The 23,280-nt window shown below is 61.7% G+C and overlaps 2 protein-coding genes across 4 annotated transcripts in view; one reads left to right on the forward strand and one right to left on the reverse strand.

Annotated features, from left to right (window-relative positions):
- The window catches only part of LOC111160376 (transmembrane protein 104), a 52,920-nt gene extending 44,451 nt beyond the window's left edge, over nt 1-8,469 (forward strand). For both annotated transcript variants that reach the window (XM_022523454.1, XM_022523455.1), the window contains exon 9: nt 4,579-8,469. In XM_022523454.1, coding sequence (XP_022379162.1) covers nt 4,579-5,339 — 761 coding nt within the window. In that variant the 3' untranslated portion in view covers nt 5,340-8,469. The remainder of the gene's footprint in view (nt 1-4,578) is intronic.
- A 2,913-nt stretch (nt 8,470-11,382) lies between these two features.
- Nucleotides 11,383-22,753, reverse strand: LOC111160373 (glutamate ionotropic receptor NMDA type subunit 2C). Of its 2 annotated transcripts, XM_022523450.1 has the most exons (13): nt 22,322-22,720; nt 19,685-20,283; nt 19,240-19,354; nt 18,087-18,298; nt 17,776-17,941; nt 17,283-17,436; nt 15,841-15,966; nt 15,344-15,573; nt 14,814-14,974; nt 14,095-14,282; nt 12,906-13,138; nt 11,923-12,483; nt 11,383-11,841 (listed from the first exon to the last, which is right to left on the reverse strand). In XM_022523450.1, exons 1-13 carry the CDS (start codon nt 22,718-22,720, stop codon nt 11,383-11,385), a joined length of 3,603 nt encoding a protein of 1,200 aa, XP_022379158.1. The 2 variants fall into 2 exon arrangements, with proteins under 2 accessions (XP_022379158.1, XP_022379159.1); XM_022523451.1 differs by having other exon boundaries at nt 11,383-12,483; nt 22,322-22,753.
- Nucleotides 22,754-23,280: the final 527 nt, after the last annotated feature.

The following is a 23,280-nucleotide window of genomic DNA, read 5'->3' on the forward strand; positions in this document are numbered from 1 at the left end:
CCAGGGTGCCTGGGCAGGTGGTCCCCCTCGTGCCGGCACCACGCAGACCCTGGAATTCTGTAAGGAAAGTGGAGCCCTGCCCAGGCCTCACCCACACGCCGAGAGCAGTGGGGAGAGCCTCACCAGGGCCCAGAGGCCAGGGCAGTGTCTACCACCTCTTCCTCCGCTGCCACGGACCCTGGAAGGAGCCGCTCCCTGTCCACCCCTCCAGCGCAGGCTGGCCCTTCCTCACCTCCCCAGGGATGGGTTTGGGCACACAGAGGATAGAGCTGAAAACAGAACCCCGGGCCCCACCCTCAGACCCCTGCTCGTCCCTGCCCCCCCTCCCCGCTCCGTCGCAAGCAAGAGCAGGTCACCTCCTCCTGGGAGGCCCTGGCCCATCTGTGGCTTCCCCCAGCCAGCCAGACCGCAGGAGAAGGGGACTCAGGAGGGGAGGAACCAGCTCGTGTGGTACAAGCGCTACTGCTTGTCTCTCACTGCCCCCCCAGTAAACTAGGACCACCCTTACCCCTGGGCAGGAGTTCAGAAGGGTGTTGGTTCACCTGCCCTACTCTCTGAGAGGAGTGGGGCCATGAGGACGGACAGCCATGAGGACAGACAGCCTTGAGGCCCCGCAGCTCCTGGCTGGGCTGCTTATCCAGCTCTTGCTGGTGAGAGAGAAGGATCAGGAGGCTGCCTCTGGAAAGCAGGGTTTCTCTTCTGATGGCTTTGAGAGCTAGTTGGTACCTGGGTAAAGGAGAGGACACCTGGTACGTGGGCCACCTTGACCGCCACGCTGGTAGTCGCCGACGTCCCCGTGATAGGACGCTGACATTGTCATATGGGATGTTCCTGGTGTAAACTTTACTTTGAACCTGGCCTCCTCCGAAAGGGAAGGGAGGCGTCTTCGGTAAGCCGGCTGTCCCGGGCTCCCGAGGACTGGATGTGGGGGAGCAGGGGGCAGGTTGCGCCCCAAGGCCAGTGGCTGTGATGAGGCCAGTGGCTGGCACTCAGCAGCCGCCAGAGTAAGTGTGTGAAGGTCACACACCTCTCCAGGCCATATCACTGGGGTGGGAGCCTGGAAACGGGGATGCTCCCGGGGGGGGCGCTTCCTGCTGCAGTACCTCGTCCTGAGGCCCGGTCTCCGCTGCAACCCGCGGCTGGTCTTCTGCCCATGAGCTTCGATAGGACTTGGACTCCTCCCACAATGGGGATCTCATCACCTACCCTGCAGCTAATGTGGCTGTTACCAGTTCTCTCTTTTGTTCCAATTTGCCTCTGCAACTTCCATCAGTTGCCCTGGACGGTGGCCTCCCGACACAGGGTATCTGCTTAGTGCACTGTCCCCAACTGCCCAGAAGTGTGCGTGGGCCTGGGCACTCAGCACGGCTTTGTTGGGTGGGTGGGTGGTCCCAGCTGGGCCATGAGCTACACGAAACAAATGCAAGTTTTTCACATGAGCTGTTACTTCAGCTATTTAAAGAGAAGTCTCTTGTCCTGCCTCATCACCTCGCAGCTGTGCCACCCAAGGCCAACAGCCACTCCTCATGTGACATGTGTCAGGCCCTCACCTCCTTCCCCACCACAGAATCCACCCTGGCAACTCGCTGCGTCTCCTCACCCCCTGGAGTGTGAGTTCCGGCGAGGATGCAGGGGAATGTGGGCTGTGACCCTGGTCGCCTCCCCTGGGCTCTCTGAGCGTGGCGTGGGAGGGTCAGAGAGACCCCTGCCCCGGGGAACCGCAGACCCGGTCAGCAAGGCTTCAGGGAGCGCTCACCGCTCCATGCAGTGTCTGTCCATACCTCCCACCCAGCCATGGCCAGGTTGGCGCAAGAGCTTCTGGCAGTGGCCGGCCGAGTGCCGGACATCCATGGACACTCAGAACCCTGCTCTCTGTCGTGCTTCCTGACAGTCTGTCGCTCACGCCCATCACCCTCCTTTCATCTTGATTTATTATGAGGCCTAATGAGTTTGGGGAGCAGCTGTCTCCCAGGGACGGGACCATCAGTCTAGGAGATGGCTGTTGAACTCTGCTCCTCTGGTGGGCACGGGAGGGAGGAGCCAGGGGTGAGGGGGTGTGGTCGCAGGGGGAGGGGCCAGACGCAGCGCCGGGGTGAGTCCCGGTGCCTCTAGTCCAGGACCTGGTCCTGCTTCATTCCCATCCCTTCTCTCTCTGTTCCTCTATCACAATATGAAGTCGGGGTATCCCCGGTTTCTTCTGAACTTGCCAACTGGGAGACCAGGCCAGAACATTTGCCTTTGCCTCTCCACTCCTGAGAAGAGGCCAGCACCCACCCTGTGTCCTCGCAGTGATGGGGGCAAGGAAGTGTGGGGGGACCCGAAGGCTACCCGGCCTCACACTCCCACTATCCCTTCCCAAGGCTTGCCGAGGCTCCTGTCACAGAGCCAGTCCTCGGTGCATCCAAGCCCAGGCGGCGTTCCTTGGGCGCCTGCTCTGGGAACATGGGGTGCCCTTCCTCGAGAGAGCTGCTCAGCTCGGAGTGCGGTGCTCCCACAAATGCCCCCCCTTCCCCTGACTGGAGCAGTAAGCGGCCCCCGGCAGGCACTCAGTCAGGATCCGGGGGACGATGGAGCACCACTGCCTTCCTGTGCTGCCAAGTCCCGCGGCTTGTGTGATGTGTGAGCTTTCGAGAAAGTGGCGCGGCGTGGGGCTCACGGGAGTGGAGCTCATGGGGGAGGGGGGGGGCTGGCCCCCGGGTGAGCCGAGCCTGTCCCCCTCCGGGGCCTTGTCCAGGAGCTGCCACTCTTTAATGCTGGAAGCGCCTCCCAACAGCCTCTGGCATCTTCTTTCCTGGATGGGATCCAACATCTAGCCCCTGGGGGTAGATCCAGTTTTTGGAAATCGACTCTAGTAAGAGAACAAGGCGGGCGACTAATCCAGGTGATCCCACTGTGATGTAAGCCTAAGTACCGAAGCTGGTGAGACAAGTTTTCTTATCTCCCATAGCCATGCCTTTGTGAGCCACCTGAAAGTTCTAGAAAATGCCCCGTATCATCATTGACATAAGGACACGCAGCTCCCAAGCCGGTGACTCCAGAAGCCACCCGTCAGTAGCCATACATCGAGGATGGAGGTTGTCCACGCCTCCGTGTGCTTTAAAAACCCCACGTCCTGTCTTGGGGAACCTCCGTAAATTGGTGTATTTGCGGTTGGGAAAGCCAGGGCTGCGCAGACAGCACCCCTTGAAGACAGCCAGCCTGTGTGTCCCACCACTCCCTGGAGGTGGGGCGTGGAGGAGGAAGGTGGGCAGGGGGCACTACAGCACCCGCGGCGCGAGGCAGCCGTGACTCGGGGTTGCTGGCTCTCCGCCTTCTCCCACCACGCCCAGGGCCCTGAGGCCGAGCCACAGGAGAAAGTGTGGAGAAAGAGTGAAGAAAGCTCGCCTTTTTCCAAGCTGCGAGTAGCACCAGGTCACAAGGTGACACATGAGACGGTGGTGGCAGAGCGGGGTTTGAATCTTGCAGAACTGCGGGCCACCGCCTCCTGAAGAGCTCATCCCCAGGCGGTCCCCGTGCCTCCCCGCGCCTCCCCTCCCCTGCTTCAGTCTGCCGGGTACAGCCGCCTGACTGCTCAGCTCGTGTTGTGACCCTTTCTGGTCCCCAGACAGACTCGCTGGCACACGGGGGACCCCACCTCCACCCCGGCCCAGTGCACTTCGCGTTGTGTGGTCCTTCTACTCGGATCTCTGCCCTGCACACCCTCCTGCCCTCAGCCCCAGACATGTGATGAGCCAGGCTGCCAGGGTCCCAGACTGTGCTGTCACCCCCTCTCCACCCTCCAGAGACAGCTCCCGGGGCTAAGACCCCCACAGGAGCCGGGTCGCTGCTTTCCCCTTGACATGGCAGGGCGCAGAAGGCGGCATCTCGAGCAGTGAGGGTGGGGGGGGCGCCCAGAGTCAGGAGCCGCAGGGACCGGAGCAGCCTGAGGAAGAAACAAATCATCTTCTTTATTGGCAATTTGCACAGGCCTGTTCCCTTGCTCCCGCCCCGCTCCTGTCCTCTCTGTCAGACAGTTCCGATTAAAAGTAATAGATGACATTCCTGTTGCTGCCACTCCCAGCTGTCATTGCGGGAAGACCCTGGGCTGGCTTTCTGTGAATCCCAGGAGAAAGGCCTCGTTCCTGGGCTCCAGGGAATGTGATGTGACCTGAGGGGACAGCAGGGAGACCCCCAGCCTCCCCCACGGGGAGGGGCCCCGAGCCGCAGACAGTCTAGCGTCTGTCTAGGAGTGAACCTGACTCTGCCCCAGGCTTGCGCCAGGTCAGGGAGTGGTAGGGGCTCCAAGAAAGCCCCTCAGGGGGGCCGAGCAGCACCGGGCCAGGACCACACACTCCTCAGGGAAGACGGCGTGGGGCCACCCTGCCCGCTGCCCCAGCACAGCCCCTCTCATGCCCAGATCCCCCGAGAGACACTGGGGAGAGGGAGCACAGTCAGCAGTGGCCCCAGCATGTGGCCATCAGGGTACGTGAACTTCACAATTCTCACGGAGCTCCAGGCCCTGGTGGATGCCTCAGACCAACAACTACCCCAGGGAGGGCCAGTTCCGCTCAGCCGGCTGACCGCCCTCTTGTCTTGCAGCCTTCGCCATCATGATCGTGCTGGCGCTGGTCCGCATCGGGCACGGGCACCGGGAGGGGCACCCGGCCCTGGCCGACCTCTCCGGGGTCCGGAACCTGTTCGGCGTGTGCGTCTACTCCTTCATGTGCCAGCACTCTCTGCCGTCCCTCGTCACACCTGTGTCCTCCAAGCGCCGCCTCACATGCCTGGTCTTCCTGGACTACGTGCTCATCCTCGCCTTCTACGGCCTCCTCTGCTTCACGGCCATCTTCTGCTTCCGCGGCGACAGCCTCATGGACATGTACACCCTCAACTTCGCGCGCTGTGACGTCGTGAGCTCGGCCGCTGTGCGCTTCTTCCTCGGCCTCTTCCCGGTCTTCACCATCAGCACCAACTTCCCCATCATCGCCGTGACCCTCCGCAACAACTGGAAGACGCTCTTCCACCGCGAGGGCGGCACGTACCCCTGGGTCGTGGACCGTGTGGTGTTCCCCACCATCACCCTGCTGCCCCCGGTGCTGGTGGCCTTCTGCACCCATGACCTGGAGTCCCTGGTGGGCATCACGGGGGCCTACGCGGGCACGGGCATCCAGTATGTCATCCCCGCCTTCCTGGTCTACCACTGCCGCAAGGACACCCAGTTGACCTTGGGCTACGGGACAGTCAACAAGCATAGGTCCCCTTTCCGCCACACCTTCTGGGTGGGCTTTGTGCTGCTCTGGGCTTTCTCCTGCTTCTTCTTCGTCACCGCCAACATCGTCCTCAGCGAGACCAAGGCCTGATGGCGGGATGTGTCTGCTGGTAAGAGAGGTGGGGGCTCCGGTCTGGCGCCCCCGCTCACCTTCCCCCCTGCAGAGCCAAGAGCCAGCTCCTTCCCAGGGTTCCTTGGGGCAGGCGAGGCCGGACTCTCGGAGGGGACCCTCCACATCTCCGGCTGGGGGTCTTCTCCCCCCACAACCAGGATTCTGTGCAGTTGTGCTGCGCCTCACTCCCCAGGTGACCTTTCCCCCGGGCCCTCCTGCGTGGAGCTGGCCCCAGCCTGCCGAGCTGTGTGGCCTGGGCACACGGCTGCCCCAGACTCCACGCTGGGCCACTGCTCTACTCACAGCCCCTACCAATCACCAGGCAGGCTCCTCCTGCACCAGTGGAGACAGTGCTGGCACTGCCACTGTTTATACCAGACACCACGTCCCCTCCTTTGTCCCAGCCCCTCGTGCATCCTTGTCTGGGGAATCTGCTCCACTAGTAGCCGCTGCCTCAGAGCCACTCCCAGGCCCTCACCCTGCTCCCCACGGGGATTGCCGGGGACAGACAGGTCCCACCTTCCCCTCAGGCCTGGAGTAGGCCTGGCCAGCCCCCGTGACGAGAACAGGAAGTGCTGATCAGCACCAGGTCCCTGGACTGTTGCTGTGAGGGCCCCTGCCGTGGGTGCCAACCTGTCCTGAGCTCCTGAGCCCCTGGTGACTCAGCCCAGGAGATGGTTTAAAGCCCAGAGCCTGTGATCCCTCGAAGGGATCCTCTGCTCTCCTGACTGCCGCATGGGGCCCACAGGGTCTCCTGCCGTACAGGGGGCAGTGTGTAAGGACCACGAAAGGGAACCCTCCCCCAGCCGCCATCACAGTGGCTTGGGAGCTCCCTCAGCATGAGGTGGTGAGCAGGCGCTGCTTCCCACCCTCTAAGAGGTCAGGCCTGTGGGCAGCCGCAGGCTTGGCTGTCCCCGCTCCCTCTCCAGTACTAAAGGTGGCTCCCTTTGAGCCAGGCTGTGGGTGCTGTGGAGTGAGATGGAGCACCATTCTTACGGAAGGAGGGGTGGGTTTCTGGCCGCCTCGCCAGCTCTTCCGTGGTCCCATCCCTGTCACAAGCATGCATGCGTCTGCTGGGCCAGCCTTCTTGGAAACCCAGGTGACTAGTGAACTCTGCATTTTCAATGTGCCTTCTGCTTCAGGACCTGGGGGTCCTTCCTGACCCTCCCTGGCGTGCCCCCAGCCCTGGGCCTGGCCCACCTGTCCTGGAGCCCAGAGCAGCTTGACCTGGAGCTGCCTGTCTGGGGTGGGGTCTCAGGTCCCCAACACCCCCCCCCCTTTGATTTCAGTGCCTTGCTCAGCCCACATTTGGGAACCTTCATAGTCTCCTGCACCGCACGGTGTTCATTCCTTGGACAGAGTGACCACACTGGCTCTCCTGGGGCCCCTGGTGGTCTCGGAAGGAGATGGAGGAAGACCTGGGATATGTAGGAACTGGGGAGTCCACAGGCGCCCTCCATAGCTTGTGAGAGCCCCGGGCCATGTGTGATTGGCCGTGGTCTGCGTTCTCACTGTTGTCACGCATCTTAGTCCATCCCCAAGTATTGTGATTTTCCATCCATGTGAAAACAAGACCACCGTTCCCCATCTGCCACGGCGGCTTCTTCCCGGAAAGCCCCAGCCCCCACTGGGCAGAGCAGGGAGGGCTCCCGGGGGGTGGGGAAGCGCAGGCACTCAGTGGCCCTCCCTGGAGCTGCCCCGCTGCTGGCCAGAAACACAAAACATCCGTACTTAGCCCTCTCCAGTTACATCCCCTCTTGCTTAAGGGCAAAGCAAATTAAGTCATTCTGCCACCCCAGGCTCCAAACCAAATATTGGATGTGAATTTATTAGCATTATAAAGCCCACGTCGATTTATGTGACAGTGTGGATGCACACAGCAGGACAGTCGGGTACCCCGCCTCCAAGCCCAGCAGCCCCGGGCCTGGAGGGACCGAATCCGCCATGGGTGGCCACGTCCCTGACGGTGAGCCCGGGTGCTCGCCATGGCTGCTGTCTGGGCTCCTTTGCTCCTTGGCATTCACCTGCTGTCTGACCACCTGGAGGTCAGATGGGGTCGTCTTCCTCTCTCCTTCTGATAGCCAGGGGAGCTTAGGGCGATGGGGAGAGGACCCCAGCAGCCAGCCAGAGCCCGATGATGCCTGTTCACGCGTGACTGCAAGCGCTTCCGTTGGTGTGGTCAGGTGGGCGAGTCGGGTCGTGATCTCCATTTTACAGCTGGGCCCCCCGGGTCAGTGGCAGGGAGGGCTGAGGAGGAGGCCACAGAGGAGGCCGGGGAGCAGCGCATAAACTCAACAGCCTCCACCTGGTGCCTTTCATCCAGACTGGCCCCAAGGGCAGGCGGGGCCAAGGAGGGAGGCCGTGTTCCCTTGGGCCTTGGCACCAGTGGCTCCTGCCTGTCCCCTCACCTGAGGCCAGAGAGGCGGCTGCTGGCTTATGGATGGGGCAGATGGCAGGTGACAGGCTGGGAGGCACTGCTGCGTGGTGGAAGGTGGGCCGCGGGCACCTTGCCAGGCCCTTAGTGACACAGCTGTTCTCGCCACATGGGGGCCCGGAGCAGCCTCAGCAATGGGCAGACTGAGGTCGGAGTGTTGGAGGAGGGGGGCTGCGCCCCGGCTCCCGGGAATCCAGCCCCGGGGTGGAGCCTGGCAGGACCAGGCCCTGGGGCTGCATGACCGCGCTTGTCCCCACCTGTCTTCTGCGTGGTGTCGGATTCCCGGGAAGGGCTGACCCCGGGTCGGCTGTGCTAACAGCCACTGCAAAGCTGCTCTTCTGAAGCCGAGACCCAGGACTGCAGGAGCGAGCTTTGCAAACCTTCTCCCCCGGCCCGGGGCTGGGGCTCATGGTGTCTGTGGCAAAAAGGAAGAAGAGCTTCCCGAGGGCCTGGTGTGTGGCAGGCACAGTGCTGGGTGCTTTCCGCATGAACCTTGGTGTAATTTGGGGATTGAGAACGTGGATCAAGAAGCTGGAGCTGCCCCTTGCAGGGCCGAGCCTCCATGCCCCTCCCCGTCCTATGTGACGGGGGGTGGGGGGGACAGGACCTGCCGCGCTGACCAGTTGTGGGAACTGAAGTGCTCAATAAAGTGCTCGACAAAGCTCTTATTCCTGACGCTTGGCGCTCTCGTCACTTGCCAGCCATAACTGCGCTTATCGCCACACACCCAGGAGTCACCGGAGACCCTGGTTTGGGTCCCCGGCACCTGCTGGTTTCTTAGCCTCCTGAGGAATTGTCCTGTGGCAACTGACTGCTATGATTCGAAATGGGACACTGGTCTGAATTCTTCAGGGTCTAGAGGGCTTTGGGGGAGAAAGTGGTCTCTCTCTGGCTCCAGGAACTGAGGAGCCAAACTGAGGCCCTGCTGGAGAGTTCTGGTGCCAGGACTGAAGCCCAGGTGTTCTGATCGAGGCCATCATGCCCGCCCTTGGTAAAGCCCTGCGACCCCTGCCCACTCACAGGCCCCAGGAGAGAGGTGGGGTGGCCAATGAGCTTCTCAGGAAAGCCAGACAGGGAAGCAGCCACGCAGCAGCAGGGTGACACCGGAGCTCCTGCCGCTGGGACGGGTGACTGACGCCTCCCTCCCCGTGTATCCCACCCAAAGAAAAAGCCAGCATCGAGGTATCTGGTGTCTGGGCGGACTCAGCTTGCTCTGTGCTACACAGACCCTCGTTTATGATGACTGATCGTCCATGGCCTTGCGACACGGCTCCCTCCTCTCCCCTGGCAGGCTTTCTGCCCCTCTCCATGGTGCAGGGCCCCTCCTTGGTCCTCCCGCAGAGGTGCAGGGAGCACCACGGCTCTGAACAGGAGGCTGGGGAGCCAGACCAAGCAGGCTCTGAACCTGGGGGAGGCATCCTCCCTGCCTCCACTTCCCGTGGGGCTCGCTTTTCCCCAGAACACATTCCTGGAGCAGGAACGAATTAGCCAAGAGCCTGGCTCCAGGAGCAAGATGGGCCCCTCCTCGGAGCCAGCCCGCAGCAGGCTCAGCTTCACATTTGGCTTTTAATTATCTTTCCAGTTCCTGGTTATTAATGATCTTGGGCAGTGAGCGGAGAGCAGCCTGGACCTCCAGACTCCTCCCAGCCTACCGGCTGCAGCCTTCCACCCAGAGCTGTGCTCAGAGTCAGGAAGCAGGAGGGGTCCGCCGGGTCCGGGGGCCAGTAGCCAACAGTTAACTGTCTCACCACCCGCCGCTATAGTCAAGGTCAACTCCCAGGGCACTGGCCTCGAGCACTCACCTAGACCCACATTTACCACCTGTGGCTGAGACCTGGATGGGTGAAAATCCACAGGGCAGAGGACATGACATTGCCTGTAATGGAACGGGGCCCACCCATCCATGGCAGAGTCCGGCTGTCCAGCCGGGAAAGGAGCAATGTTAGAAATTTCCCCCCCTCCAGGGGCGCCGCCTGGGTGGCACTGCCAGTTAAGGGTCTGACTCCTAGTTTAGGCTCAGGTCATGATCTCAGAGTCATGAGATCAAGCCCTGCGTCAGGCTCCACACTGCAGAATTTGCTAAAGTTTCTCTCTCTCGTAAATAAATAAATCTTAAGAAAACGTTTCTCCTGCTCCACCATTTCAGCTGTTCTCACGCCTAAAACCAAACAAAGAAACCAGTTTTCATGGCCTCACCTGCAGTCGTGGACTACTCGGAGCCCGGGAACCACAAGAGCTGCGTGGGAAAGGGTACGGGCCAGGGGCAGTGGCTGCTCGTGTGTTGGCCTTGAGCCCTGCCCTCTCTGGTCCCCTCCTTGTTACATGGAGGTAGTTTCTGCCCTGCCTCCCCCTACTTGTCAAGGACAGCAAGGCCTCAGGCTTTCCATGTTCACACTAGCCGAGGTCTGACGGCACCAGTCGCACCGTGTTTGTGGAATGAGTGGGAGAATGAGGGCTCGTTTGCAGCACAGAGTGGTTGTGGGAGATAAACGACACGAGAGGTGGGAAAGCATTGAAAATTGTAAGCAAGAGCCGTCCTTCTACATGGTCCCGAAATGATGACATGTGACAGAGCAAGGACGTGGGGGCAGGGAGCAGGGCGGGGAGCCCAGAGGGAGGATGAAGGACTGAGACATCGGGCAGATTCTCTGACCTGGGGCTCTGACCCCCCACGAGGAGCCCCGGCACCAGCAGGGCTGAGCCGTGTCTGATTGCAGAAGCCGCCTGTGCCAGACTTGCAGGGCCGGCAGGCCGGTCGGGGCCCAGGAGAGCCCAGGAGGCTCCCCACAGCAGACCTCCCATTCCCACCGCTAGCCGTCAGGCTCCCAGGTGGACCCCTGGCAAGGCAGGACACCCACAGCCTCTGGCATGAGCCTCTCTTCAAGGAGATTGAAGGATGAACTGCGTCCATCGCCACCCGAGCCCCCATGCTGAACACATTTGTCACATCCAGCTCCAGGGCGGGTCGGAGCCGGCACTGAATACCAAGTGGCTTCTGCTGCCTCGAGCCCGCCCTTGGCCTCATCTCCCAGATACTCCCCCATAGGGAGCTGCTCACCTTCCCTAGGCAGACACCCTGCCTGGGACACCCCCAGTGTGCTCCTATTGCCTGCAGGCTGTGGTGTGCCCCCTGCAGGGAGGCCGCATGAGGCAGCCAGCACCAGTGGGTTGTAAAAGATTTGTTTAATGCCCCAGATGCTCTGAGAAGAAACTGCGGACAGGGAGAGCAAGGAGTGGGACAGCCCTGCCCCAGCCTTGGGGTTCCAGTCTCCATGCTCCCCCACACCAGGCCCCCAGCAACCATGACTAAGAACAGCTAAGGGCAGGTCAGGGAGAGCCCACTGCTCCTGGTGACTCCAGGACAGGTGGGAAGGGCTTTGCATGAGAGGACAGCAAGAGTCCACCCAGCCCACACCAGGACCTAAGACTGCCGAGGTCACCGAACTGACCGTGGAAGACATCTGTCGCCGGGGGGCCACAGCCAGGATTTCAAGGCAGAAGCCAGAAAAGTCCACGTCACCTGCCCCATTAACCCTGACAGCGCCAGGCAGACAATCCAGCTGACCAGGAACCACCGTCGTTGACCCCTCACACTTCTGACTCTAAGCTGGAGATCCGCCTCCAGGTACAAGGTCCAGGGAAGCCGTGTGTCCCACAGGCCACCCTGCTGACCTCTTCCAGCCCCGCACTGTCCCTGTAGCCTGTGCTCAGCCCCAGGGTCCTGCCCCTGTGCCCCGGAGGCCCCCAGGCCCCAGTGAGCCAGGGGCTGTGGCTGGCACAGGGTGGTAGAGGGGGACACACAGCCCCCCAGCAAAGCGGCAGGTGGGCATGGGCGTGCAGGCAGGCGTGCTGTCTGTGCGGCCAGGCGGGGACCCTGGCCCACACGCCCCCCTGGCAGGCCTCCCGGTAGGACGGCAGCCTCATCGCCGGCTCCTGCGCCAAGTGCACGCAGGCCGGGTGGTCGCACCCCGCGGGCAGAGACCTGGGCCAGGCGAAGGCCTCGGCCACCGAGCTGGGCAGGGAAGCGTGGCGCAGGCGTGAGCCCCGGACCCAGGCCGCGCGCAACAGGGCCTCCCGCCGAGCCAGCTGCTCCGGCCCGAGTAGCGGCAGGTCCTCTGGCGCCGGGGGCTCCGGGAAGAGCGGGAGGAAGGGGCGCCCGAACCGGTCGGCTCGAGGGAAGGAGCTGTAGTGGCAGCGCTCCGGAGACAGGGGGCGCTCTGGGAGCGCGCGCCGCTCGGAGCCCGAGAGGAGCCTCCCGCCGCGCCCGGCCGGCAACTGCTGCCGCGCCTCCCGAGCGGCCCAGCCCGACACCCGGGAGACGTCGGGCAGCGACGGCCTGGGCGTCGGGGGGCGGCCCGGGGGCTGCGGGGCTCTGCGCCCCGGCGTGGCGCGGCCCCCGCCTGCCGGTCCCCAGCCCGTGGGGCTGGGCTCGGGGGACGGGCCGGGGGTTGGCGGCCGCGGGCCGGGGCAGGCGGGCGGCGGGGGCGCGCGGCGGCCGCTGCCCCAACTCTCGATGGTGCGCGCGGCGCGGTCCACGGAGCTGCTCACGCCCGCCGTGGTCACCATGTCGCGTGCCGCCTGCAGCATCTTGAGCACGCTGGCCTGGGCCGAGCCGGCGGTCAGGTCCGGGCTGGGGGGCCGCGCGGGGCTGGCCAGGCTCTGCACCCCGCTGAAGCAGCTGTAGATGCCCTGGGTAGCCGAGAAGAGACAGCCGTGAGCGGCCAGCCCCGCTCAGGGACCGCCCACCTCTGGGTCCAAGCACCAGCCCCGTCAACCCAAGTCCTAGGAAGCAACTAACATTTGTTAAGCGCCTCCTATGCGCCGGGCACTGGGCCACTGTGAGCGCAATTGCCCAGGAGCAGCCTGAGGCTCCAAGAGGTTCTCCTCCTAAAGGCACACAGCTTGTCAGTAGCAGTGAGGGTTCGGACCCGCCAGCCGGGCTCCGAGATCCTGCCCCGCCTGCGGCAGAGTGGATCTGCTTCTCATCTGCTGTGTGATGCTGGCAGGCCCTCGGTTTTCACATCAGTAAGTGGGGCTGTGGCCAGCTCTGCCTTAACTGGGTTGGTGCCCCTAAAGCACGGGCCTGCCTGGGCTGGGGTGGCGCCACCCACCCTGCTGAAGGCCAGCAGGAAGTCCAGCCGAGGCGTGCTGGGCACTGAGTGACGCAGTTTCCAGTAGACCAGGTGCTCCCAGGCAAAGACCAGCAGGGCCAGCCCCATGGCCACCAGCAGCATGTAGAAGACGCCAGCCATGTTGTCGATGTCCAGCTTGCTGCTCATGACCTCATTCTTCTCATTCTGGCAGATCCCTGAGAGCCACACTGTCTCCAGCTTCTGGGTCTCCCCTGGCAAGGGTGGGGATGGCGGGAGTTGGGGGGACGACACGCCCGGCTCAGGAAAGAGCCTCCCAGGGCTCACCAGGGTGCCACCCCCTTGCAGGACCAACCAGGGATCTAGCCCAGCGGGGGCAGAAGGAGGGGGGTGGGCGTTGTCAATGAGCAGGAAGAAAGGAAAGCAGAGTGGGGGGCTGGGGTAGGTGAGATGTGCCTTTGCCATGCCCACCCCTGCACCCCCGCCCTGCCACAGACCCACGAAGAGTTTGCTGACTGGGTCGATGTTATCATTCACTTCTGGGTGAAACTTATTGGGTATCTCCATGCCAGGCACAGAGCTGGGCGCACAGAGACAAAAGGCCTAGGCCCCTGAGGACACCACAGCACCTTCATTCCTATCATTCTCATTCTGTGATACTGATGGAAAATCACAGTTTTATCTTATGGCACTGAAGCCTCTGGGTTTGGGGGCAGCTTCAGCTGGACTGAACAGTGGACTGAACAGGTCCACAGGTTAAGTGGACTGCTTACACGTGCGAGCCGCTGGTACCAAGGCAAGCCTGGGCCCCCGGCTCTGGGACTGGGCAGGCCCCTGGCACTACCCTAGGTGATCTCAAGATGGAAATGGTTGAGAGGGGTCTAGAGAAAAAAGAAAGGATCTGAGCCTCCTCCCATAGCCCCAGGGTGTGGCCCGAGCTTCCTCCTGTCTTCCTGCCCTTCCAAGAGACTCTCATTTAGTCCTATCCTCCACGCCCTCCTGGCAAGCCCACCCCTTCCCCAGGTCTTCAGGCAGTCCCTCCAGATACCCCCACCCACAGGCCCAGCTCTCACTCCCAGAGACCTCTTCCTGCCCACAGGCCCTGGGACTCAGAACAGTAATGGAGATGCTGACCAGCCATCAGGCAGCTGTCCCCACCTCAGCTTCCATGACCCACCCAGGGCCCCAAGCCCCCAGCAGCAGCACCCACCATCCCCCAAGAACTGAAGGAGCGCCAAGTCTATGGCCCGTTTCCAGTGGGAGTCCTTCTGCATAGCGATGCCGTAGCCAGTAGTAGCAAAGACCTTGCCAGAGCCAATGGTGACCAGCTTGCAGCCCTCGTCCTTGCCCGCCATGTAGTTGAGGACAGCGGCATCATAGATGAAGGCGTCCAGCTTCCTGGGGACAGGCCAGGGGTCATGTGAGGTGGGGACACCAAACCTGGGGCCTGACAAGAAGCTAGGCCGTAGGAGCCCGCTGGGCACTGACCAGGAGAGATGGGTGGGCAGAGCCTTCTCTGGTTCTCCTGGGTCCTGGATACAGAAAAGATCCCCCTCCATAGCTCAGGGACCCCACCTACGCTCCTCTCAGAGAGACCAGGGAACTCTACCCCCAGAGGACAGGCCCTCTCTGCCCAGCCCCTCCATGCCCCAAGGACCGTAAGAAGGTCACAACCACCACCTCAGGCCAAGGTTGAACCCTGATCAAGACCTCAGCTGCATCTCTCGGCCGCACAGTGGGCATCCAGTTTTGCTTGAAAGTTTACTCTGTCCCAAGACCTCCCTACCCCCTTCTCCAAGAATCCTTCAGGACACCCCAGCCTCAATGTCCCCACCTTGCATCTCTTAGGAAGGACCAGAGCTGAGGCTGGCCATCAGGGAGACATGTGGGTAGAGAAGTCAGAGGGTGGGTGCAGAGCGGAGGACCCACCCCATCTTGAGGCTGGTGAGGGCGTCTTCCACCGACCGCTGGTTGAACTTGACCATGTGGGTGTGCATGTCTCGGTAGTTGCTGCGGATGTTCCGCTCCGTGCTGCCATTGGGCACCGTGCCAAAACGGAAGGGTGGGTACTGGTCTTGAGGCCGCTGAAACTGTGGGCAGAGGGCAGGCGCCATTCATCACCCTCCATCCAGCCTTGCAGGCATCACCCTCCCCGACCCCGTCCCCTAGGCCCAGCCCCGGGGTCTGCACTTGCTTAATGAGGGCACAAGAGCCCAAGAGACTGTCCAGGCCACCCCTGTGTTTTACACAGGGTGACATTGAGGCCAGGTCAAAAAGAGACTTACTCAAAGTCACTCAGTGGACCTGAGCCCTCCATCCACACACCCCATGCCCCAGCCGCTCCTCACCAGGCTCCCAACTCCTTCCTGCTCCCTGCTCCATTTCAGGTTCCCCTCCTGGGTCCCAGACGCCCCCCTTTCCTGGCAGCCCCTGCCCTCTGCTAGTGGTGGCCCCAGGACCTTCTTATCACTGAGGCCGGACACAGTGTCAATGTATTGCTCCTGGATCATGAAGGCAGCAAGGTTGGCGGTGTAGCTGGCGAGGAAGATGACAGCAAAGAAGGCCCAGACTAGGACCATGATCTTGCTGGTGGTGCCTCGGGGGTTCTCGATGGGCACCGAGTTGTTGAAGACCAGTGCCCACAGCAGCCACACAGACTTGCCGATGGTGAAGGATGGGCCCCCAGACTCTGGGAGTGAGAGGGTGAGCACAGAGGGACTCAGGTCTTCACTCTGTCCTGGGTGGGGCCCCATCCCCAGCCATCCCCACTCCAGGGCGACCCAACCCACCTTGTTTCTCTTTTTCATGTATCTGATTGGCCCCTGCTGGTTGACCACAAGCCAGAGACCTCCCCCAAGATCCAGCCTTCTCTGCAGGGGGCCCCTGAGGGGCCCTGAGCCCCGCCCCTCCATCCCAACCCCATGGTCCCCCCTCCCAGGTCCGGCTGAGAGCTTACTCTTGCCACTGGTGAGGTTCTGGTTGTAGCTGACCGGGCTGAAGTACTCAAACATGAAGACTGTGATGGCCACCACAGTGAGACACATAACGAACATCATCACCCACACGGAAGGGCTGTAGGGCTCTGGGAACAGAGGGAGGCAGCTCAGAGGCCTCTCTACCATCCCTCCCACCCACAGCCCAGAGCACCGGGTGCAGGCAGGTGCCCATCAGAGTGGGGCCATCAGCCCCGAGGTCCGAGCCAAGGGGTCTCTGACTCTCAGAGCAGCAGAGCCCAGGAGAGAACACCCGCACAGAGGGAGGTCAGGCTCTCCTGCAGTCTGTTTCCGCTCCTCTCTGCCCTGGGACAGGATCCCATCACCCCAGGAAACTTCCGTGCATCCCACTCCCATCCACAACTTCCTTTCACAGAAAGAGATTTTACACCCCATGTGCTCTCCCCTCCCTTCCCATTCCCCATCCTGCAAGGCCTGTAACCTGCTCCATCCCCCATCCTCCTCCCTCTCGTCCTCCCCACCTGGCCAGTTGCCACAGAGTGGAGCCGGAGCCACGGGCTGCTTGCCCAAGGCATTTTCTCGTTCCCTCTCTGCCCTCGCCTGCCAGCACCGCTAACCACACTCCTGGTCTGGACGTGCCCTGCCTGGCCCAGCGTGGACAAGCTGCTGGTTCTGCCTGGAATCAGGGTCTTTGAGATCAAATCTCACTTTTGATCCTACTGACAGGGCCCGGGAGCCCCAGGAGCCCCAGGAGCTGGGGAGCCCAACTGAGCTGCTCCGACAAGTCTGCTCGATGGGTTCAGTCTCCCTGGGCAAGGAGGAGTCACTGCCGTAAGCAGGTGCCCTGATGCAATGCCCGTCCTGCGGGGTGGGGTCTGTTGTCCCCTGTGTGCGGCTAAGGAACCCTGCTCAGAGAGCTTCGGTGACTTGCTCAAAGCCATGCAGCAGAAAAGGGATTCTCTCCTCTGCTCCTGGCTTGCCTGTCCTCGTAGCTCCCTGCAAACCTCACACTGCAAGTCCCACTGACCGCTGACAGGGCCCTTGGTGAGCCAGGACCATGGCCGCATCCTCAGCAGCTCGTGTGAGGCTTGGCGCAAAGGCTGAATTCCCATTAAGCCACAAACTGGCACCATTTCCCACTCTCTGGGTCGGCTCCTCCCGCTCCCTGTGGAGCTTCTCCCCAGTGTGTCCTACCCAGGAGATGCCTCCCGAAGTCAGCCTGCCTTCCCAGCTTTCCTGCCCCTCACAATGGCCCCTCCACCCTCCTCACCGGACATTCGGGCTCAAAATGGACCACGGGCTTCACCTCTTCCTTCTGCGCCCTATGCTCCTGCAGCCTCAGGCACCCACCGCCGCGCTGATCCTCTGAGGCCCGCCCCAATCTCCCTGTTCCCAAGCATCCCCCTCAGAGCCCGGAGCCCTCCCTGCCCACCCCGAGCCGCACCCAGGAAGGCCGACGGGGAGACGGTGCCATTGCTGCGGGCCACCATCACGCTAATGCCTGTCTCCACGAAGGGCACAGAGAAGTCCACGATCTCGGAGCGCTCCTCGTTGATGGTGAGGGAGCCGATGGCCATGTCTGCCCGCTTGTAGTACACCTGGGGCCACGGGGGCCGGACCCCAGTTGAAGGACGTGGCTCACCGGCTGGAGCACCCTCCCCAGCCTCCCCCAGCCACCCTGCCAGCACCCCCAGGGTTGAGTCTGCTGTTCCCATCTGGGGTCCTCAGAGCTCCGCTAGAAGTACTGGCCAGCCCAGGGAACATTACTGGTGACACCCCATCTTCCCTGCGAGCTGGGAGAGCCTCGGGAGCTGGGCCCAGGCCCTGCCCTGACTGACCCCCAGCACAGGAACAAGGCAGTGGCTGAGCAATATGTGGGGCCTGGGGTGGCGAGCCAGCAGGGGGGTGGGCTCAGGTAGACCTAGGGGCGGGCCTACCTCCCCGATCATGCCGTTCCACACGCCCCGAACCCTCTTGCCATGCTTGCCATTGGTCACCAGGTACAGGTCATAGGAGAACTTGACCACCTTGGCCAGCTTCTTGAGGATGTCAATGCAGAAACCCTTACAGCAAAGCTTGGTGTAGGGGGCTGTGTCACCGCTGCTGCCACCAAGAGACCACCAGAAGTCAGAGCCCGCAGCTCCTCCCGGTTTGGCAGATGGCCCCCAACCCCCCTCACCCAAGCGCAGACCACACGCGGCTGCCATCGCGGCAGCACACAGCTGCCTTCCCGCACATTCTCGCGGACCTGAAGGTTTGGTTGTTCTGCCTGCGGCAAGGCACGGTGTTGGGCACGCAGCCGCCTGTGCCAGGGTCAGGGCTCTCCACAATGACAAAGGGCCGCTCTTCCAGCGTGGCCACTGTCACGTGCCGGCTGTCCACAACAGGTTGGAGAGACGCGCTATAGCGAGGCCACACTGGGTATTTCATGTGGAGGACGCCGTGGTCCCAGCGCCCCACCTGCAAAGGGTGACCAGCTTCAGCCAGGGACCTCCAGCCCAAATCCCCCCACTCTCTAGGTGGGGCCTCTGATGGGCCCTGCCAGGGCCAAGAATCCCCCTCCCTAACCTAGGGACATCTGGGGCAGGAGCACTGGGGGAGCAGGAGAGTTGGGTCAAGGCGCTTGGCATGGACCAGAAGGGAGGGTTCCCTGCAGCCCCCTCCCAGCCTCTGGTCCCTGCGCTTTTCCGATCTAGCCTCCAAAATGCTGCTGGCCTGCAGCATCACCCTGGAGCCCAGACCCAAGCCTGTCTCTCTCCGCTCCCCACTCCCCCGAACCTGACCTCAGTATAAAGTCCTTCCCCCAGTACTCAAGGCCTTCCCCACTCATGTCCACCTGACCCCTTTCACCCCACTCTTCCTCCTCAGCCGCCACACCCCAAACACGTCACTTAAAAATGCCTCAAACCCTTCTGCCCCTCTTTCTACATAGACCAGGCTAGTATCCCTTCCTGATGGGCTGCCACTCAGCCCTCCAGGGCACAGCCCAAATGTCCCAAATTCTTTGAATCCTTCCCCAGTTCTCTGCTTGGAAGGTAGAACTGATTTTTGGCCCTTCTCTGTACCCTCATAATGCTTTGCACATATCTGTCCTCAAGCACTGATCTCCCTGAATTCTATTTGTTCACATGTCCGTCTGGCCAGCACAGCTGTGGGTGAGTCCCCCAGGGGCAGGACTAGGTGCTGAGCCCTTGACAGGTTCTATGGTGGAGGGAGGTGAGGGTCCGTGGGAGCCCTGAGCCGAGGGGCCTCACCCACCCTGGTGCAGTGCAGATGCCTCAGCCTGAAGGATGAGGGGCTGGATGAAGGACAGAAGGGACCCTCTGCTCAGCTGTGGGACAAGAGGGGCTGGGGACAAAGTGAGAGGATACCATGGAACCCCAGGCTCACCCCCTTCTCACCATCTCCCAGAGGCGGTGGCGGTTGAGGGCGATCACAACCATGGTGGGCTGGACCAGGTACCCACCCGGGCTGAAGGAGAAGTCTCGGCCCTCCCAGGTGACGTTCAGTAGGTGCCTGCAGTAGGGGAGAGAAACCAGGGTGTCCCCGCAGCCCTGCCTAGGACCAGAGGCCCCCCTCCCCCACCTTCTACCTCAACGCCATCACCACCACCAGGTGTCACTGACTGTGACCTTATTCCTGTATTGACACACCCCCTCCCCGATCCCCAACACATCCTCACACCTGGCTTTTTTTTTCAGTTGTGGAAACTAAGCTCAGAGAGGTGAGGTAACTTGGCCCCTGGGCACACAGCTAGTGGGAGGTGTGGCCAGGGAACCCAAGCTCAGTGCAGCCCAGGTCCCCGGAAGCGCCATGCCCCCTCCCATGCCCTCGGCAGGTGCCCACCTGTAGAAGGCCTCCCGGGCAGGGCTGACAGGCCCGGGGTGGCCACGGCAGTCCCCAGCCGGGGAGGGCAGGGCACCATGCTGCCTCTGGTAGCCGTGGGCGCCCAGAGCCAGGATGGCCACGCCGTCGCGGACCTTCTGGCGGAGGCTGAGGCGCCAGCTCTCGGTGACGACGCTGATGAGGCCCACGGGGAAGGCGGCGGGGGGCGCGTCGGTGCTGCCCAGCGCCAGGCTGGGCACCAGCCACACGTGTCCGGGCCCCACCAGACCGGCCTGTGCCGCCTCGGCGAAGAGCACCTCAGCCTCCTCGCGCGAGCAGTAGGCCACCAGCACCGGGGCGTCGACCTGGCGCAGCAGGCGCTGGATGTGCGCGCGCTGCCCGCCCGGGCCCAGCTCCAGCGTGAGCACGTCCAGCAGCCGCCAGCTCAGGTAGCTGGCGTCGGCCACGGCGCGCACCCCCTCCAGGAAGAGCGCGTGCCCCGGGTGCAGGCTGGTGATCACGGCGAACGCGCTCCAGTCGTACTCCTCCAGCACCTTGAACAGCACCTGCAGCTGCTGCTCCAGGGACACGCCCAGCTGCAGGAAGGCGGAGCCCGGCTCCTGGGGGCGGGGCGGGGGCGGGGCCTGAGTCGGGGCGGGGGCGGAGCGCCCCGCCCCTACTGCTGTTCCCGCCCTCCGTCCCCTGACCTAGACGCCCGCGGCTCGTCCCGCGAGCCCCGTGCCGCAACACCTGCCTCCCGCCCCCGACGTGGTTCCTAAGCCCTGCTGCCCGTTAGAATCACCTGAAGGGCTTTTAAAGCTACTCGAGCGGCCCCCCACCCGAGCAATGCTGGACCGAAGACCCGCGGCGTCCGCTGCCCCCGCGGAGCTTGTTGGAAATGCAAATTCTCAGGCGCATCGCACACCTGGGATCAGAATCTGGGGATGGAGCCCAAGAATCTGTATTTTAACAAGCTTTTCAGGCGATTCTTGAGCCCGCCAGTTTGGGAAGCGCTGCCTCAGACCAGCTGAATCAGAACCTCAGAGATGGGACCCTGCGCGTCTGTATTTTTCTAAAACCCTGTTAAGGCAGAAAACCACCATGCTGAGAGTTACTGTCGGGTCCAAAGGTAACTAGGGAAACAGCATCCTCTACGGAGCCCTGGGGATGAGAAAGTTCCTCCTCTCCACCATCTCCACCATCACAAATGCCGAGGGCACTGCGGGCTGGAGCCTGGTCTAACACAATCCACGTCCCCCCCCCCCAACTGTGGTCTCCCTGCTGCCCCTGCAGGCCCCCAGGATTTCACCACACTACGACTGTCCCAATCTTTTTATAAAGAGCAAATCCGGGACAACCCTACAGGACAACCCAGTTCCTTCAACAAACAAATTGCAAGAGAAAGAGAGATGGAGGAGGATCCTAGAGATGGAGGCTCCGAAACGACATCAGCCAATCACTAGTGGAAACCGGATTTGTTTCTTGATTCAAGCAAACGCATTTCAGAATAAGCATTTAGATGTTTATGAAACAGTGGGGAAACTTGAACACTGCCTGGGTAGTTGATGGTGTTAAGGAATTTTGTTTTTTAGATGTGATCATGGATGTTGGTTTCGGTTTTAAGCTCTTATCTATCAGAAATATATAGAGAAGTATTTCCGGATGGGACAATACGGTTTTGCCTCAAAATGACACAGAAGGGGGGGAGTGGGTGGACACAAGGATGGGGCGGGGTTGGCAGAGGGTGGATGGTTCATGAGGTCATTATACTCTCCTATGTAGGCTCAAATTTCTCCATAATAAATAATAATCATAAAAGAATGGCAAACCAGATCGGTATCTCCCCTCGACATCATCTTGCACCCCTCACCCCATTACTTAGGATAAAAACCAAATATCTTCCTGTGTGCTCAGGATCTCACCTTCCTCTCCAGCCTCCTCTCAAGAACTCCAGCTCCTTCCACCTGGCTGCCATCACACCACCTGATGACTTGGGCTGGAACACTGTCCCCCCTTCCTCCACCCCCACACAACTTTCCAACTCTCTCTCATCCTCCACACCTTCAATATTTCTAAAGAAACCTTCTCTGACCAGCCCCCTACCCAAATGGGGGCCCTCTTAGACCCTCCTGGCATCCTGCGTTTTTCCTTTAGATCACTGGTGTCAGCTGAGACTGAAGACGAATGTGGGTTTGGAACTTTCTCCCCACAGGATGCAAACTCTGTGAGGGCGCGCCTCCCCCATGTCTGGGATGGTGACCTGCCACTGGATGGTCTCCCTGCCGGTCAACCGCATCAGCTTCTCTGCCCAGCCTGCCCCTCTGCTGCTGGGTCTGGAGCTTGACCGAGGAAGGTCAGAGAAGCAGAGAGAAGGTGGACCAGGGTTGCCCACCAAAGCCAGAGATGAGCTCTCCACCCACACCCCCTCATCCAGACACAATGTGAAAGTAGCCCAGAACGTTTATCTTCTAGAACATGAGAACAGCATTCCCACAGCTCGCCCATGTCATACCCTCAGCCCCCACCTCCCTGCTGGTGCCGCCCCATCCCAGCCGCCCAGAACCTAAGTCTCTCCCCAGCCCAGCCTCAGCCCCACTCCCGCAGCCCCAGCCTGGCTCCCCGCCCAAGGGGTGAGAGGACATGAGTTTGGACAGGCACCTTGGGGGTGAGGACCACAGCCGAGCCCCCACTGATGCTGAGGATAGGCACATGGGTCTGGGAGGAGATGAAGTCCAGGATCTGCGCCACGGCCTCGGTGCCCACGTTGTCCTCAAAGACAATGCCGTGGACGCGCGCTGCCCCAAGGAGCCCACAGATCTGGGTGAGGAGGCTGCTGGGGTTGGTGTTGTTGACGCCCACGGTGAACGGCTGGATCTCCAGAGGCAGGTCCATGAAGCTCTGGGAGGTGAGGCGGGTGCGAACTTGGGCGTGTGGTGGCCCCGAGCTGCCAAACACCACGGCCACTGTCACAGCTTGCTCACCCTGACCCGGGCCCAGCCCTGCCCAGGCCCCGAGGAGTGAGGTGAGCAGCAGGGCCGGCCCCAGAGCGCCACCCATGTCCACTGCGGCGTCCTGCAGAGAGAGCGGGACGGGTACAGGGAGGGAGACAGAAGCAAAAGAAAAGATGAGCGCACAGACAGGAAGGAGGTGGAGGCCAGAGTCAGAGACACACACCTGGAGGGAAAGCAAAGAGGGAAAAATCTCCCTCCACAAAGAAGCGCAGAGAGGGAGGGACAGCCAGACACAGAGGAAGAGGAAGAGACAGGTTAGCTGAGCATCCCCAGCGCAGGCTGGAGGGGCAGGGGCTGGAAGGATGTTGTGTCCCCACCTGTGCTCATTACTTCCCTTCTGCTGCTGAACAACATGCTTGGCTGGAAAGGCCAGACCTTTGGCCAGACCTTGTCCGGGTTCTGCCCCGGGAAGTTACCCTGAAAAGGTTAGTCTGGTGTTCAAGTCCGTAGATTTGAGTCAGACCTGAGTTCAAGTCCCGGCTCTGTAACTTATTAGCTGTGTGATCCTGATGACGTCACTTAAGTAGGTTTTCTTGCAATAATCACGGGACGTACCTCACAGCGGCAAAGAGGCTGCTCACTGCTGTCAGCGTCCTCGTCTTAGCG

Source organism: Enhydra lutris, unplaced genomic scaffold (assembly GCF_002288905.1).
Source record: "Enhydra lutris kenyoni isolate GAN:26980312 unplaced genomic scaffold, ASM228890v2 scaffoldscaffold75, whole genome shotgun sequence".
NCBI lineage: Eukaryota > Metazoa > Chordata > Mammalia > Carnivora > Mustelidae > Enhydra > Enhydra lutris.

Coding starts and splice junctions, on each gene's coding strand:
- LOC111160373 (XM_022523451.1), bottom strand. CDS start 22,720: ATGGGTGGCGCTCTGGGGCCGGCCCTGCTGCTCACCTCACTCCTCGGG. Junction 15,967..17,282: donor CTCCCCGTCGGCCTTCCTGG/GTGCGGCTCGGG, acceptor CTCTGTTCCCAG/AGCCCTACAGCCCTTCCGTG. Junction 14,975..15,343: donor CCGGCCTCAGTGATAAGAAG/GTCCTGGGGCCA, acceptor CTCTGCCCACAG/TTTCAGCGGCCTCAAGACCA.